Raw genomic sequence first — 16,054 nt, forward strand, 5'->3', positions numbered from 1 at the left:
AGTGTGACAATTCCTCAAGGATCTAGAACTAGAAATACCATCTGACCCAGCGATCCCATTACTGGGTACATACCCAAAGGATTATAAATCATGCTACTATAAAGACATATGCCCACGTATGTTTATTGTGGCACTATTCACAACAGCAAAGACTTGGAACCAACCCAAATGTCCATCAATGATAGACTGGATAAAGAAAATGTGGCACATACATACCATGGAATACTATGCAGCCATAAAAAAGGATGAGTTCATGTCCTCTGCAGGGACATGGATGAAGCTGGAAACCATCATTCTGAGCAAACTATCACAATGACAGAAAACCAAACACTGCATGTTCTCACTCATAGGTGGGAACTGAACATTGAGAACACTTGGACACAGGGCAGGGAACATCACACATGGGGGCCTGTTGAGGGGTGGGGCGCTGGGGGAGGGATAGCATTAGGAGATATACCTAATGTAAATGACGAGTTGATGGGTGCAGCAAACCAGCATGGCACATGTATACTATGTAACAAACCTGCACGTTGTGCACAGGTACCCTAGAACTTAAAGTACAATACATACATACATATGTAAAATAATACTTAGAATGACAAAAAAATTAAATTAAAATTTGCTCTATTATCTCAATGTGAGAAAACAGCTATACAAATTGTAACCAAATTTCATGGGCATAAATGGGAGGGTCTGACCTACAGCCACTAGCATATTAAAAAATATTCACTTTAGTGTAAAGAGAAAAATGCACTTCGTGGAACTCTGGGGTGCCCCCAGAGATATAGGCAGTTTAAGCACCAAAGCATTTATGACTTTCAGTCAAGAAATACAAGCCATAGCCAGGTGCGGTGGCTTACACCTGTAATCCCAGCACTTCGGGAGGCAGAGGTGGGTAGATCACGAGGTCAGGAGTTCAAGACCAGCCTGGCCAAGATGGTGAAACCCCGTCTCTACTAAAAATACAAAAATTAGCCGGGTGCGGTGGCACATGCCTGTAGTCCCAGCTTGGGAAGCTGAGGCAGAGAACTGCTTAGACCCAGGAGGCAGAGGTTTCAGTGAGCCAACATTGCACCACTGCACTCCAGTCTGGGCAACAGAGTGAGACTCCATCTTGGTGAAAAAAAAAGAAAGAAATACAAGATATAAAAATTAGAGCATTATAAAGAAAAAAAAAGTTTTCAAATGCAATAATCCCTTGGTGTCTTCAAGTGAATTAGCTTTAGGAACTCCCCTAAGGATACTAAAATCACGGATGCCTAAGACCCTTAATGGCACAGTATTTGTATACAACCTGTGGACATCTGCCCATATACTTTAAATCATCTCTAAGATTACTATATACTTAGTTGTTATACTATATTTTTAAATGTTATATATTTTTTATTGTTGTACTGTTATTTTTTATTTTTTCTGAATATTTTCTATCTGTGGTTGGTCATATCCTCAAATGCAGAACCCAGGGATATGGAGGGCCAACTGTATGTGCCCCAAATTTAATGTCACAAAAGCAGACTCTGAATTTTAAGCAGTGATTTTAAATCAAGATACTTCCCATAGAGGCAACTTTAGCCTAAATCAGGCACCAATGTGTTTATTTAATGTTGGCTAATTATTTTCCTGGCCAGATTACTAGTAAGTATATTCCAACTTTTAAGCACATTAACTTCTAAAGTAGCAGTTTTTATTGCTATTAGCAATCTAAAACAGTAATACGTTCATTTAAGAACATGGAGTTTTTTTTTTCCTATTAGAAACCTACAATAAATTGAGACTTACTGAATACACTGAGTTGCTAAACCATTCAGAGTACAGAATAGTTTATAGTCTCCTCAAATTCTGGAGTAAAGAAATGACAATCACATCTAAAAGAATAAGAAAAAGATAACAAAATGACATATACTTTTACCAACACACAAAGAGGGTATTTCCTAAAGTGGCCAATACCTTTATCACCTAAAGTAAAAACTACTATTGAAACATTAATTTCAATAAACAAGTTCATATGATTAACTAGAATTCAAGCATTTATAAAAAAGCATTACTCAAAATGAAATATCCTATTCAAAGTCTCAAAAAAATTTTGATATTTTTACTGTGCTAAATATGGATGCCTTGTAACTGTCACATGTCTAAGAAACCCAATATCAAATACTTTCCAGAAACTAAAACAGAGACCAAGCTATTTAACCAGACTTAAGACCTTAGCTAATAATCTGAAAAAAAAAAAAAAAAATCAGTAATACATAATCCTCAGGTTCTAGTCACTTAACATTATATTTATAAAAATAAAATAGAAGCATGAGTGACAAGAAATCAAGTAGCAACAATCAATGATTTCAATAATAATATAAAATATACATTTATGATGTTAGAAATCAATATAATTTAGTCTTACCTCTGAACTGCAGTCATCTGCTGTGGTTGAAATTTCACTTTCCAGCTAAAACAAAAATAAAAACCAAATATAATTATGACTTTTTTTGTGTTAAATATCATACTTTACTAAACCATTACTATTGGTAACATATGATAGAAAAGTCACATAAAATACCATTAAAAAACTAGTAAAAATTATTCAAATCTTTAAAATTTTCATTTAATTATAAATAACAATGGCAAAATAATGCAACCAAAATGTACCAGTAGGCATTTTTCTAAATATAAAAGTATCAAGAGGTACTTTCATACAGGGTCTTATATACATATCATTTGTAAGCCAAAAGCATGAAGTAAGACACCATTCCTCCAATCCTCATACAAGTAGCCCCCTCTTTATCCACAGTATTGCTTCCTATAATTTCAGTTACCCATGGTTAACTGTGGTTAGAAAATATTAAAATGGAAAATTCAAAAATAAACAATTCATAAGTTTTAAATTGTGCACTGTTCTAAGTGGCATGATGAAATCTTACTCTGTCCCATCCAGGACATGAATCGTCCCTTTGTACACCATATCCACACAGTATATGCTACCTGCCCAACAGTTACTTGGTAGCCACCTCCATTATCAGATGCACTATCATACAGTACGGCAGTATGCAGTATTACAGTGCTTGTGTTCAAGCAATGGCCCCAAAGCACAAGAGTACAGTGCCTAATTTATCAATTAAACTTTATCATAAGTATATGAGTACAGGAAAAAACACAGTATATACAGAGTTCAGTACTATCTGTGGTTTCAGGTCTCCACTGGGGGTGTTGGACTATACTCTTGATATGGTTTGGCTGAGTTCCCCCATCCAAATCTCATCTTGAATTGTAGCTCCCATAATTCCCATGTGTTTTGGGAGAGACCTGGTGGGAGATAAGTAAATCATGAGAGCAGTTTTCCCCATACTGTTCTTGTGCTAGTAAGTCTCACGAGATATGACGGTTTTATAAGGGGTTGCCCTTTTCCCTTGGCTCCCATTTTTCTCATGTCTGCTGCCATGTAAGATGTGCCTTCTGCCTTCCACCATGATTGTGAGGCCTCGCCAGCCACGTGGAACTGTGAGTCCATTAAACCTCTTTTTCTTTATAAATGACCTAGTCTCCGGTATGTCTGTATCAGCAGCATGAAAATGGAATGATACAACTCTCCACAAATAAGGAGGAACTACCGTACCTCTTTAAAACGAAACAAAGTCCTAAAATGCTACTGTTAGAAAAGTTCGGCCAGGTGTGGTGGCTCATGCCTGTAATCCCAGCACTTTGGGAGGCTGAGGTGGGTGGATCATTTAAGGTCAGGAGTTCGAGACCAGCCTAGCCAAAATGGTGAACTCTCGTCTTTACTAAAAAAAAAAAAAAAAAATACAAAAACTAGCCAGGCGGTAGTGGTGCATGCCTGTAATCCCAGCTACCTGAGAGGCTGAGGCAGGAGAACTGCTTGAGCCTGGAAGGGAGAGCTTGTGGTGAACCAAGATCGTGCCATTGCACTCTGGTCTGGGTGACAGAGTGAGATCCTGTCTTTAAAAAATAATAATAATAACTAAAATAAGTCAATAAAAAAGAAAAGTTCAATTTCTCTGAAAGAAAAATCATATCATCATGATGCTAAAAAAAGTAATAACTAAAGAAAAAATAACCACTTTTGTTATAACACCTTTACAGTTTACAAAAGCACTTTTAAAGTCATTCTTGTTTCACTGTCACATCCCTGGATTTGGGTATGAAGTGAGTAGCTTTTTCAAGCTTCCCTAAAAGAAGTAGTAGAAAGAATCAAGGAACAAATCCAAATTTTCTGACTCCAAAAGTACTATTCTCACTGTTGACCCTCTCCAGAGAGTTTCACCCTTTCATTCAACAAATATTAACTGTCACTGTCTCCTTTCTCATCTACACCTATGGAAATTCTATTCAACATTCAAGTCTAAGTTCTAAAACTACCTTCTCCATGAAGTAGTAACTGAGGCCAAGAACAAAAATAAACTTGCCTGTAATCTAAAATGCTATTAACAGTGGTTCCTAACTCATAAGATTCTCTTTTTTTTTTTTTTTGAGACAGAGTCTCGCTCTGTTGCCCAGGCTGGAGTGCAGCGGAATCATCTTGGCTCACTGCAACCTCCGCCTCCCAGGTTCAAGCAATTCTCCTGCCTCAGCCTCCTGAGTAGCTAGGATTACAGTCACGCACCAACATGCCCAGTTAATTTTTGTATTTTTAGTAGAGACAAGGTTTCACCATGTTGCCCAGGCTGGTCTTGAACTCCTAACTTCTAGCGATCTGCCCACCTCAGCCTCCCAAAATGCTGGGATTACAGGCGTGAGCCACTGCACCCAGCCGAGATTATCTTTTAAATCTGAAATACTTTCATGATACAATCCCTCATATTCATTAAGTGCATATTGTTTACTAGAAACAGTAGTACTGATAATTAAATGGTGAATAAGACAGTTGTTGCATTCAAAATGCTAAAACTATAGAATAGAGAACCCGAATATTGGTTTGTTATATTAAAAAATAAATAATACACCTTTGAGCCAAATCAAGCAGTAGAGTTGCCACACTGCATTATTTTTAAAATTCCAGTTTTAATAAAACAAAAATTACAAGATGTACAAAAAAAGGAAAGGATAGTCTATGCACAAGAAAAACAATGGTCAATAGAAACTGTCCCTGAGGAACACAGATATTGTACTTAACAGACAAAGTTATTTTTGGTTTTGTCTTGGTTTTTTCTTTTTTTGAGACGGAGTCTCGCTCTGTCGCCCAGGCTGGAGTGCAGTGACGTGATCTCGGCTCACTGCAAGCTGCGCCTCCTGGGTTCATGCCATTCTCCTGCCTCAGCCTCCTGAGTAGCTGGGACTACAGGCGCCCACCACCACGCCCCGCTAATTTTTTGTATTTTTAGTACAGACGGGGTTTCACCGTGTTAGCCAGGATGGTCTCGATCTCCTGACCTCGTGATCTGCCCGCCTTGGCCTCCCAAAGTGCTGGGATTACAGGCGTAAGCCACCGCGCCCGGCCCTTGTGTTGTTTTTTGAGACAGGATCTCACTCTGTCACCCAGGCTGGAGTGCACTGGTGTGATCACAGCTTGCTGCAGCCTCCACCTCTTGAGCTCAAGCGATTCTCCCACCTTAGCCTCTGGAGTAGCTGGGACCACAGGTGTGCACAACCATGCCCGGCTAATTTTTTTTACTTTTTGTAAAGACAGAATCTCCCTTTGTTGCCCAGGCTGGTCTCGAACTCTTCAGCTCAAGTAATCCCCTTGCCTCTGCCTCCCAAAGTGCTGGGATTACAGATATGAGCCACCATGCCTGGGCAACAAAGATTCTGACTCAGCTATTTTAAATACAGTCAAATAACTAAAGGAAATAAAATCTAAAAACAAAACAAAACAAAATTTAAATTGTAAGAACAACACCTCACCAAATGAAGAATATCAATAAAATGAAGAAATTATAAAATAATCAAATAAAAATTCTGGAATTGAAAAAGGAAAATAAATGAAAAGCCACTGGAAGGACTCAGTAGTAGATCTAAGTAGGAAGAAGAGAGAATCAGCAAACTTCAAGATAGATGAATTGCAATTATCCACTCTGAAGAACAGAAAGATGACTATATGTTAGACCATTTAAACACCCAAAATATTTTAAAAGGCTGAATTTATATAATGTAAAATGTGTGCTGTAACATCTTTTGTCCCTAGTGATGGTTTTTGTATTAAAGTCATTGCAAATAGACACAAAAAAAGCATTTAACAAAACTCAACACTCAGGTTGGGAGCAGTGAGTGGCTCATGCCTGTAATCCTAGCACTTTGGGAGGCTAAGGCAGACAGATCGCTTGAATCCAGGAGTTCAAGACAAGCCTGGGCAACATGGCAAAACTCCGTCTCTACAAAAAAATACACAAATTAGCTAGGTGTGGTGGCATGGGCCTGTAGTCCCAGCTACTTGTCGGGCTGAGGTGGGAGGATCACTGAAGCCTGGGAGGTTGAGGCTGCAGTGAGCCATGATTGCACCACTGCATGCCATCCTGGACAAGAGTGAGATCCTGTCTCAAAAAACAATAAAATAAATGGATGGGCATGGTGGCTAATGCCCGTAGTCCCAGCACTTTGGGAGGCTGAGCTGGACGTATCACTTGGGGTCAGGAGTTCGAGACCACCCTGGCCAACATGGTGAAACCCCATCTCTACTAAAAACACAAAAATTAGTTGGGCATGATGGCTCACAATCCCAACTACTCAGGAGGCTGAGGCAGGAGAATCACTTGAACCTGGGAGGTGGAGGCTGCAGTGAGCTGAGATCACCCCACTGCAATCCAGCAGTGGAGTGCAAAGTCAAAGTGAGACTTTGTCTCAAAAACAAAACAAAACAAACAAACAAACAAAAAAACCAAACCAATAAAATAAAAAATAAAAACAAAACAAAAAAACCTCAACATTTCTTTATAATGAAAACACTTAATGAACCAGGAATAAAAGGGAACCTCCTCAATCTGATAAAGGATAGCTACAAAAACAAAACAAAACAAAACAGCTAATATAAAACTCAATGGTTAAAAAAAAACCTGAATGCTTTCCCCTTATTAGGAGAAATAATACAAGGATGTCTGCTTTCAACACTTCTTTTCAACATTGTCTTATATCTTCCAGCTATGGCAATTAGAAAAAAGAAAAAAGAACATCGACATTGGAAAGGAAGAAGTTGAACATTTCTAGTTTAGTTGCAGATAATATGGTCTTGCATACAGGAAAAATCGAAGGAATTCACCAAAACAAAACAAAACAAAAAACCTATTAGAACTTACAGATGAGTTAGTTCTGCAAGGGTACAGGAGACAAGATCAATATACAAATTTAGTTGTATTTGTATACATGGATAATGAATAATCAGAAAATAAAGTTAAGAATACAATTATATTTAGAATAGCAGTAAAATGCTTAGAAATAAAATAGCAATAAAATGCTTGGTGGCCAGGCATAGTGGTTCATGCCTGTAAATAAAACTTTACAGGCATAAGCACTTTGGGAGCCAGAGCAGGAGGATCACTTAAGTCTTGGAATTCGAGACCAGCCTGGACACAAAGTGAGACCACATTTCTACAAAAACCTAAACTAAAATAAAATAACAAAAACAAGGCCAAGCACGGTGGCTCATGCCTGTACTCCCAGGACTTTGGAAGGCCAAGGTGGGTGGATCTCCTGAGCTCAGGAGTTTGAGACCAGCCTGGGCAACATGGCAAAATCCCATCTCTACCAAAAATACAAAACATTAGCCAAGTGTGGTAGCATGCACCTGTGGTCCCAGCTACTCAGGAGGCTGAGGTGGGAGGATGGCTTGGGCCTGGGTGACAGAGGTTGCAGTGAGCCAAGATCGTGCCACTGCACTCCAGTCTGGGTGACAGAGTGAGAACCCATCTCAAAAAGTAAATAAATGAAAATTAAAATAAAAATAAAATGCTTGAGAGTATATTTAACAAAACAAATGTGAGACGTTTACACTGAAAACAAGATAACATTAAAAAAATTAAAAACCTAAATAAATAAAAAATCCTGTGTTCATAGGTTGAAAACTTAATATTGTTAAGATGACAAAACTCCCCAAATTCATCTACAGATTCAGTGCAATCCCTGTCAAAATCCTTGGTGTTTTTAATGCAGAAACAGAAAAACCTGACCCTAAAATTGATACGGAAATGCAAGGCAACAGCCAAAACAATCCCAAAAGAGAAGAAAGTTGGAAGACTCACACTTACTGATTTCAAAAGTTGTTATAAAGCTACATTAATCAAGACTTGGGGGCATAGTAGCAAAGGCTAAACATACAGATCTACAGAATATAATTGAGGGGATAAATATAAACCCTCACCTTTATATTCATTGACAGTTCATTGGGAAAAGAATAGTCTTTTCAACAAATGGTATTGGTACAACTGGATAGCCACAAACAAAAAAAAATGAAGTTGGACATCTATCTCTCATACTAGCAAAGGTCTAATCATAGCACACTGCATATCTTTAAGTCTGCCTTCTCCACTAGAATAATTTTCCTAAAGGGCAGAGATAGTCATATCCATCTTTGTAACTCTGGTGAGCAATCTTTGGTGTACTGCAGTTGTTCAACATATATGAAATTAAACTCACAAAACTCCCTCTCTGAGGTGATCAAATATTTTAGTTATGACTGTTTAGTTACCATACTACTGAAACTTTCAAGAGGACATAAAAATCATGATCAAATTGCGCACAGTTGCTAATGACTGTTGTTATTACGACTACTTTCCATCGAGAACCATAATGATTAAAAATCTGGGAGAATACTTACTTCCACAGAGAAGCCCTGCTCATGACTGGTTATTTCTCCACTATGTAGAGTTCTCATTATTGTAGATTCAGGAGTCACAGTTGATTCTACTCTCTGAGAACTATTTATGTACATTTCATCACACTGTGATTGATCAATATTCAAATCATAGTGTGCTGACACATCATGTTTACTGCTTGACGTTTTTCTCTTTTTTTTCTGCTTCTTGGAAGGATTCTGCCCATCCGATTGAGCTTTTCTTTGTCGAAACTGGGCAAGCTAAGAAAAAAGAAAATTACCGTTATTGTCAAAGATAATTTTTCTTTATTGCCACCAAGAAAAAAGCAGCTTTGGGAGTCTCTCTTTTAAAGATCAAACTATCACTAAATAAAAATGATAAAATAAAGAACAATTATTACAGTCTTTAATGCAACTATTGGAATGCAAAGAAACATTTCTGAATAAACCTACTGAAATATTGAGGGGTAAGAACTGAAAATGTCATGTCTAAATAAAAGAAAATTAGCCCAGAATTAGGCAGAATAAGGGAAATCAGGCACTGTCATTCACTGCTTAGTGAGAATATAATCTCACCAAGATTTTATTTTATTTTTTGAGACAGGGTCTTACTCTGTCATCCAGGCTGGAGTGCAGTAGCACCATCACAGCTCACCTCAACTTTCTGGGCTCCACAGATCCTCCCACCTCAGCCCCCAAGTAGCTGGGACTACAGGAACATGTCATCACACCTGGCTAATTTAATTCTTGTATTTTTTTGTACAGACAGGTTTTTGCCACATTGCCCAGGCTGGTCTTCAACTCCTGGGCTCAAGCAATCCACCTGCCTCAGCCTCCCCAAAATACTGGGATTACAGACGTGAGCCAGTGTGCTGGCCAAGCTCTGGATTTTAGATTATATGAAAACACACACATACACACATGCACACACAGAGCACTAAATCAATTTGCTTTCTGGAATTTCTGTATCTTCTATTACTATATACTAAAAAGATTTAGTTCATGCAAAAAGAGTTAGCTATATACAGTGGTCACTGCAGCCTTATTCATAATGGGAAAAAAAACTGGAAATAACTTAAATATCAAACAGCAGTGCTTTCCAGCCCTTAATCATTTACATATCATCATCAGGATTTTTGTCCTATCCTAGAGCCACCTTTATGTATCATTTAGTTAACATGTTTTAACCAATGTAGTTTTCTTATTTAAATTTATTTTAAGAACAGAGGCTTCCATTAGGTCGGTACAAAAACTGCAATTGCTTTTGCACCAACCTAATAGCTCCAAAATGGTGGCACAGAAGCAAGCTGCCTTCGCTTCCCCTAACAGAAAACCAAAAGCAAATATACAGAGCTTAGATTATTACTGGCGATATCCCAGAACTCAAATATGAGGAAGAAACAGTATTCAGACCACGGAGAAGTGAAAAAACTCTGAGCAGAAGTTAAAAGAATTAGACTTTGATTTTCATGATTCCCATTCTCCTAATCTGCCCATCACCAAACATGGAAAATATTCCCCTGACTCACAGTTTCTACACTGGAAAAAGTGAGATCAAGGTGGACAACCAGCTTCTCCATCAACTTGGGCTCCTTGACAGGAGATCTGTCCCTGGCTCAACCAGGGACAACCAGGAAGTACTGGGAATATCTGAAGGGAGAAATATTCCTAACAGCCAGAGACAAAGCGGGAAGGCAAGACTACCATTCCTAGCCCTGAAAAACCCTGCTTTGTAACTTGGCCAAAGGAGACGCCAAATCAGACTGGCTGTTCAGCAGCATCACACTGTAACAGGGTCATGCCACAGGTCCTCTGGGCACGAGCCCCTAGCCAGACTAGGGGCCTTTGGGACCTTACCGATCAAGGATGGATAACACTGACTGTTTACTAGAACTGAAGCAAACTGGGGCTAAAGACATCATATACATTATATTATGAAGTACTGAAACAGAGGCAGTGACATAGTGCAAAAAAAAAGAGAGGCAAAACATAAAAGACTGTATGAGCAAACATATCCAGTAAAAGCTAAAACAAGCCACACAGAGAAGACTAGAATAAATAACAAAATCTTCACTTTAAGAAATAGATGTAGGCCGGGCACGGTGGCTCACGCCTGCAATCCCAGCACTTTGGGAGGCCGAGGCGGGAGGATCACGAGGTCAGGAGAAAGAGACCATCCTGGCTGACACGGTGAAACCCTGTCTCTACTAAAAATACAAAAAAATTAGCCCGGCAGTGGTGGCAGACGCCTGTAGTCCCAGCTATTCGGGAGGCTGAGGCAGGAGAATGGCGTGAACCCGGGAGGCGGAGCTTGCAGTGAGCCGAGATCGCGCCACTGCACTCCAGCCTGGGCGACAGAGCGAGACTCCGTCTCAAAACAACAACAACAACAACAAAAAAAAACAAGAAATAGATGTATATCCACAAGAAACAACAGCAAATGGGAAACCTTGACTTAGTCAAATGGACAAAGCACAAAGAACCAGTGAATGACCCTAACAAGACAGAAATATGTGAACTCTGTGAACAAGAATTCAAAATAGCAGTTTAAAGGAAACTTAGTGATCTCCATTACACAGAAAAACAATTCAGAAATGTATTAGAAAAATTTAACAAAGATTAAAATTTTTTTATAAATCAAAAAAATTTTGGAACTGAGAAAGATTTGCTGAACAGAAAGAATCATCAGAGGCTCTCAACAGGAGAATGGATCAAACAGAAAAAAGAATCAGTGAGCTCAAAGACGGGCTATTTAAAAATACACAGAGGAGAAAAGGAAAGAATGAAAAGGAACAAAGATCACCTAGAAGATACAGAAAATTACCTCGAAATATCAAATCTAAGAATTATCAGTGTTCAAAAGAGAGTTCTAGTCTTCACTGTCTGGCTTGTTTTTTACTGAATGTGTTCACTTAGAGAGTCTTTGCAATTTATGTATTGTTTTTGTATCTTTTTTTTTGGTACCATGTCACCGCCTGTTTTCCAGCACTACATAATATAATGCCTAACTATAATGCAAGGGGGTAGAAATCTTATTCAAGAAATAATAAAAACTTTCTAAAACTTGAGAAAGAGATAAAATATCCAGGTATAGGAACGTTAGAGAACAAAGCAGATTTGACCCAAAAAAGATTACTCCAAAGCATGTAATAATCAAACTCTCAATGGTCAAGGACAAAGAGAGGATCCTAAAAGTGGCAAAAGAAAAGAAGCAAACAATGTATAAAAGAGCTACAATTCGTCTGGCAACAGACTTCTTAACAGATACCATACAGGTCATACAGGAGGAAGAAACCATATAGGAGGATGTGGGACAACATGTTCAAAGTGCTGAAGGAAAAAAACAGCCACCCAAGGATACTGTATCCAGCAAAGCTATCCTTCAAATACAAAGAAGAGGAATAAAGTCTTTCACAGACAAACAAAAGCTGAGAGAATTCACTAACACAGACCTGTCTGACAAGAAAAGCTAAAGAGAGTTCTTCAACCTGAAAGAAAAAAACATTAATGTGAAAAAACAAAACATGTAAAGGTATACAACCCACTAGTAAAATTAAGTACGTGGACAAACCCACAATACTCTAATACTGTAATTGTGGTGTAGCACCCACTCGTAACTCTAGGATGAAGTCCAAAAGACAAACCTACCAAAAACATCAATAGCTACAGCATCCTATCAAGAAATAGGCAATATAAAAACATGTAAATTGAGACAAAATAAAGTCAAAATGTGGAGGGAATGGAGTTAGAGCATAGAGGGTTTTTTTTTCTTTTGTTTCCATTCTTTGTGATCTAAAGTAAGTTGTCATCTCATTAAAATAACTGCTTGAACCTATGTCTTTTTAAGTCTCATGGTAACCACAATGCCAAAAACTATAATAAATTCACTACAAATAAAAAATCAACAAATTCAAATATACTACCAGAAAAAAAATCACTTAACTTCAAAGAAAGACAGTAAGAAAGGAAGAAGAGAGGAATTACAAAACAACCAGAAAACAAGCAACAAAATAGCATTAGTAAGACCTCACTTATTAATAATAATACTCAAGGTAAATACACTCAATTCTTCAATTAAAATGGCGAGAGTGGCTGAATGAATACAGAAGTAAGACCCAACCATAAGCTGCCCACAAAAAACCCACTTCGCCTATTAAGAATGCGCACAGACTGAAAGTGAAGGGGTGGAAAAGGATATTCCATGCAACTGGACACCAAAAAAGAACAGGAGTAGCTATACTTATATCAGATAAAATAGGCTACCAGTCGAGACTATAAAAAGAGACAAAGAAGGTCATTATATAATGATAAAGGTGTCGATTTAGCAAGCGGATATAACTATTATAAATATCTATGCACCCAGTACCAGAGCCCCAAGTATAAAAAGCAAGTATTAATAGATCTAAAGGGAGAGATAGACTGCAATACAGTAATATAGGGAACTTAAATACCCCAATCCCAGTATTGGACAGATCATCCAAAGAGAAAATTAAAGAAAACATCAGAATTAAACTATACACTACGCCAAATAGGCCAAACTGACATTTACAGAACATTTCACCCAACTCCTGAAGAGTATTCTTTTCATCAGTATATGGAACATTCTCCAGAATAGACCATATATTAGGTCATAAAACAAGTCTCAACAAATTCAAAAGGTAGAAATCATATCAAGTATCGTTTCTGACCATAATGGAATAAAACTAAAAATCAGTCACAAGAAGTACCTCAGAAAACACAAACAAATAATAATTAAGTATGTTCCTGCTGGGCATGGTGGCTCATGTCTGTAATCCCAGCACTTTGAGTGGCTGAGGTGGGATGATTGCTTGAGCCCAGAAGTTCAAAACCAACCTGGGCAACAAGATTTCACTTTGTTGCCCAGGTTGGACTCAAACCTACAAAAATTCAAAACATTGGCTAGGCATGGTGTCCCACGCCTGTGGTGCCAGCTACTTGAGAGGCTGAGGCAGGAGGATCGCTTGAGCCCAGGAGGTAGAGGCTACAATGAACCATGTTCACACCACTGCACTCCAGCCTGGGCAACAGAGAAAGGCCCTGTCTCAAAAAACAAAACAAACAAAAAACCAACATAATCCTGAAGGACAAATGGGTCAATGATGAAATTAAAAGAGAAAATTTTAAATTTCTTGAAAGAAATGAAAATGGAAATACAACATACCAAAATCTATGTGATAAAGCAAAAGCAGTACTGAGAGGGAAGTTTATACCAATAAAACAATTATGAGAAAGACTTCAAATAAACAACCAAACAATGCACTGCAAGAAACTAGAAAACGAAGAACAAACCAAACCCAAAATTAGTAGAAGAAAAGAAATAACAAAAATCAGAGCAGATACAAATGAAATTGAGGCCAAAACAGTCAATACAGAAGTCAATGAAACAAAAAGTTGCTTTTCTGAAAACATAAACAAAATCAACAAACCTTTAGCTATACTAACTTTCATAAAAGGAGAAAGGTCAAATAAAATCAGAAATGAAAAAGAAGATGTAAAAACTGAGACCACAGAAATACAAAAATCATTACAGACTATTATGAACAACTATATGCTAACAAATTCAAAAACCTAGAAGAAAAAGATAAATAAATTCCTGGACACATAGAACCTACCAAAATTGAACCACGAAGAAATAGAAAACCTCAACAAACCAATAATGAAATCAAAGCCTTAATAAAAAGTCTCTCATCAAGCTAAGAGCGGTGGCTCACACCTGTAATCTCAGCACTTTCAGAGGCCGAAGCAAGTGGATTGCTTGAGCTTGAGCTCAGGAGTTTGAGACCAGCCTGGGCAATATGGCAAAACCTCATCTCTACCAAAATACAAAAAATTAGCCAGGCATAGTGGCACATGCCTGTGGTCCCAGCTACTTGGGAGGCTGACATGGGAAGACGGCTTGAGCCCAGGAGGCAGAGGTTGCAGTGATCTATGAACACACCACTGCACTCCAGCCTAGGCAACAGAAGGAGACCCAATCACACACAGACACAAAAAATCCCCCATCAAAGAAAAGCCCAGGACTTGATGGCTTCACTTCTGAATTCTACCAAACATTTAAAGAATAACAATTCTACTCAAACTCTTCAAAAAACTTAAGAGAAGGGAGTACTTCCAAACTCATTCTATGAAACCAACATTAGCCTGATACCAAAACCAGACAAGGACACAACAAAAAAAGAAAACTACAGGCCAATATCACTGATGAACATAGATGCAAAAATCCTCAACAAAATACTAGCAAACTGAATTCAACAACACATTAAAAAGATCATTCACCATGATCAAGCGGGATTCATCCCAAAGACACAAGGATAGTTAAACATGTGCAACTCAATAAATATGATACATCACATTGAAAGAATCAAGAACAAAACCCTATGACCATTTCAATTAATGCTGAAAAAAAATTTAATAAAATTCAACATGCCTTTAGGATAGAAATCCTCAACAAACTGGATACAGAAGATGCATACCTCAAAATAATAAAGGCCATATATGGCAAACCCACAGCTAATATCACACTGAATAGGGAAAAATTAAAAGCCTTTCCTCTAAGTCTGGAACAAGACAAGGAGGTCCACTTTCATGCAACATATTGGAAGTCCTGGCCACAGCAACTAAGCAAGAGAAAAAAATAAAAGATAACCAAATTGGAAAGGAAAAGGTCAATTTAGCCTTATTTGCATACAATATGATCTTATACTTAGAAAAACCTAGAGACTCCACCAAAAACTGTTAGAACTGATAAACAAATTCAGTAAAATAGCAGGATACACAATCAACATACAAAAATCAATAGAAATTATATATACCAACAGCAAACAATCTGAAAAAGAAATCAAGAAAGTAATCACATTTACTATAGCTACAAAGAATATAAAATACCCAGAAATCAATTTAACTAAAGAAGTAAAAAATCTATACAAGGAAAACTATAAAAGAGTGATGAAAGAAATGGAACAGGACATTAAAAATGGAAAGAAATCCATGTTTGTGGATTAGAAGAATATTGTTAAAAATGATACTATCCAAAGCAATTTACAGATTCAATACAATCCCTATTGAAATACCAATGCCATTATTCACAGAAATAGAAAAAACAATCTTAAAATTTTGATAGAACCACAAAAGATCACAAACAGCCAAAGCAAAAAGAACAAAGCTGGAAGCATCACATTACCTAACTTCAAAATATACTACAAAGCCATACAAACAAATCAGCATGGTCTTGGCATAAAAACAGACACACAGACCAATGGAATGAAACAGAGAACCCAGATATAA

The 16,054-nt window shown here is 37.7% G+C and overlaps 1 protein-coding gene across 7 annotated transcripts in view; it reads right to left on the reverse strand.

The window, feature by feature from the left end:
• The window catches only part of AKAP9 (A-kinase anchoring protein 9), a 167,237-nt gene that overhangs the window by 127,593 nt on the left and 23,590 nt on the right, over positions 1–16,054 (reverse strand). For all 7 annotated transcript variants that reach the window (XM_019031100.4, XM_019031099.4, XM_019031098.4 and 4 more), the window contains exons 2-3: positions 8,753–9,010; positions 2,399–2,443 (exon numbers count right to left, since the gene is read on the reverse strand). In XM_019031100.4, the coding sequence (XP_018886645.1) occupies positions 2,399–2,443; positions 8,753–9,010 (303 nt within the window). The remainder of the gene's footprint in view (positions 1–2,398; positions 2,444–8,752; positions 9,011–16,054) is intronic.

Source organism: Gorilla gorilla, chromosome 6 (assembly GCF_029281585.2).
Source record: "Gorilla gorilla gorilla isolate KB3781 chromosome 6, NHGRI_mGorGor1-v2.1_pri, whole genome shotgun sequence".
In the NCBI taxonomy this organism is placed as follows: domain Eukaryota; kingdom Metazoa; phylum Chordata; class Mammalia; order Primates; family Hominidae; genus Gorilla; species Gorilla gorilla.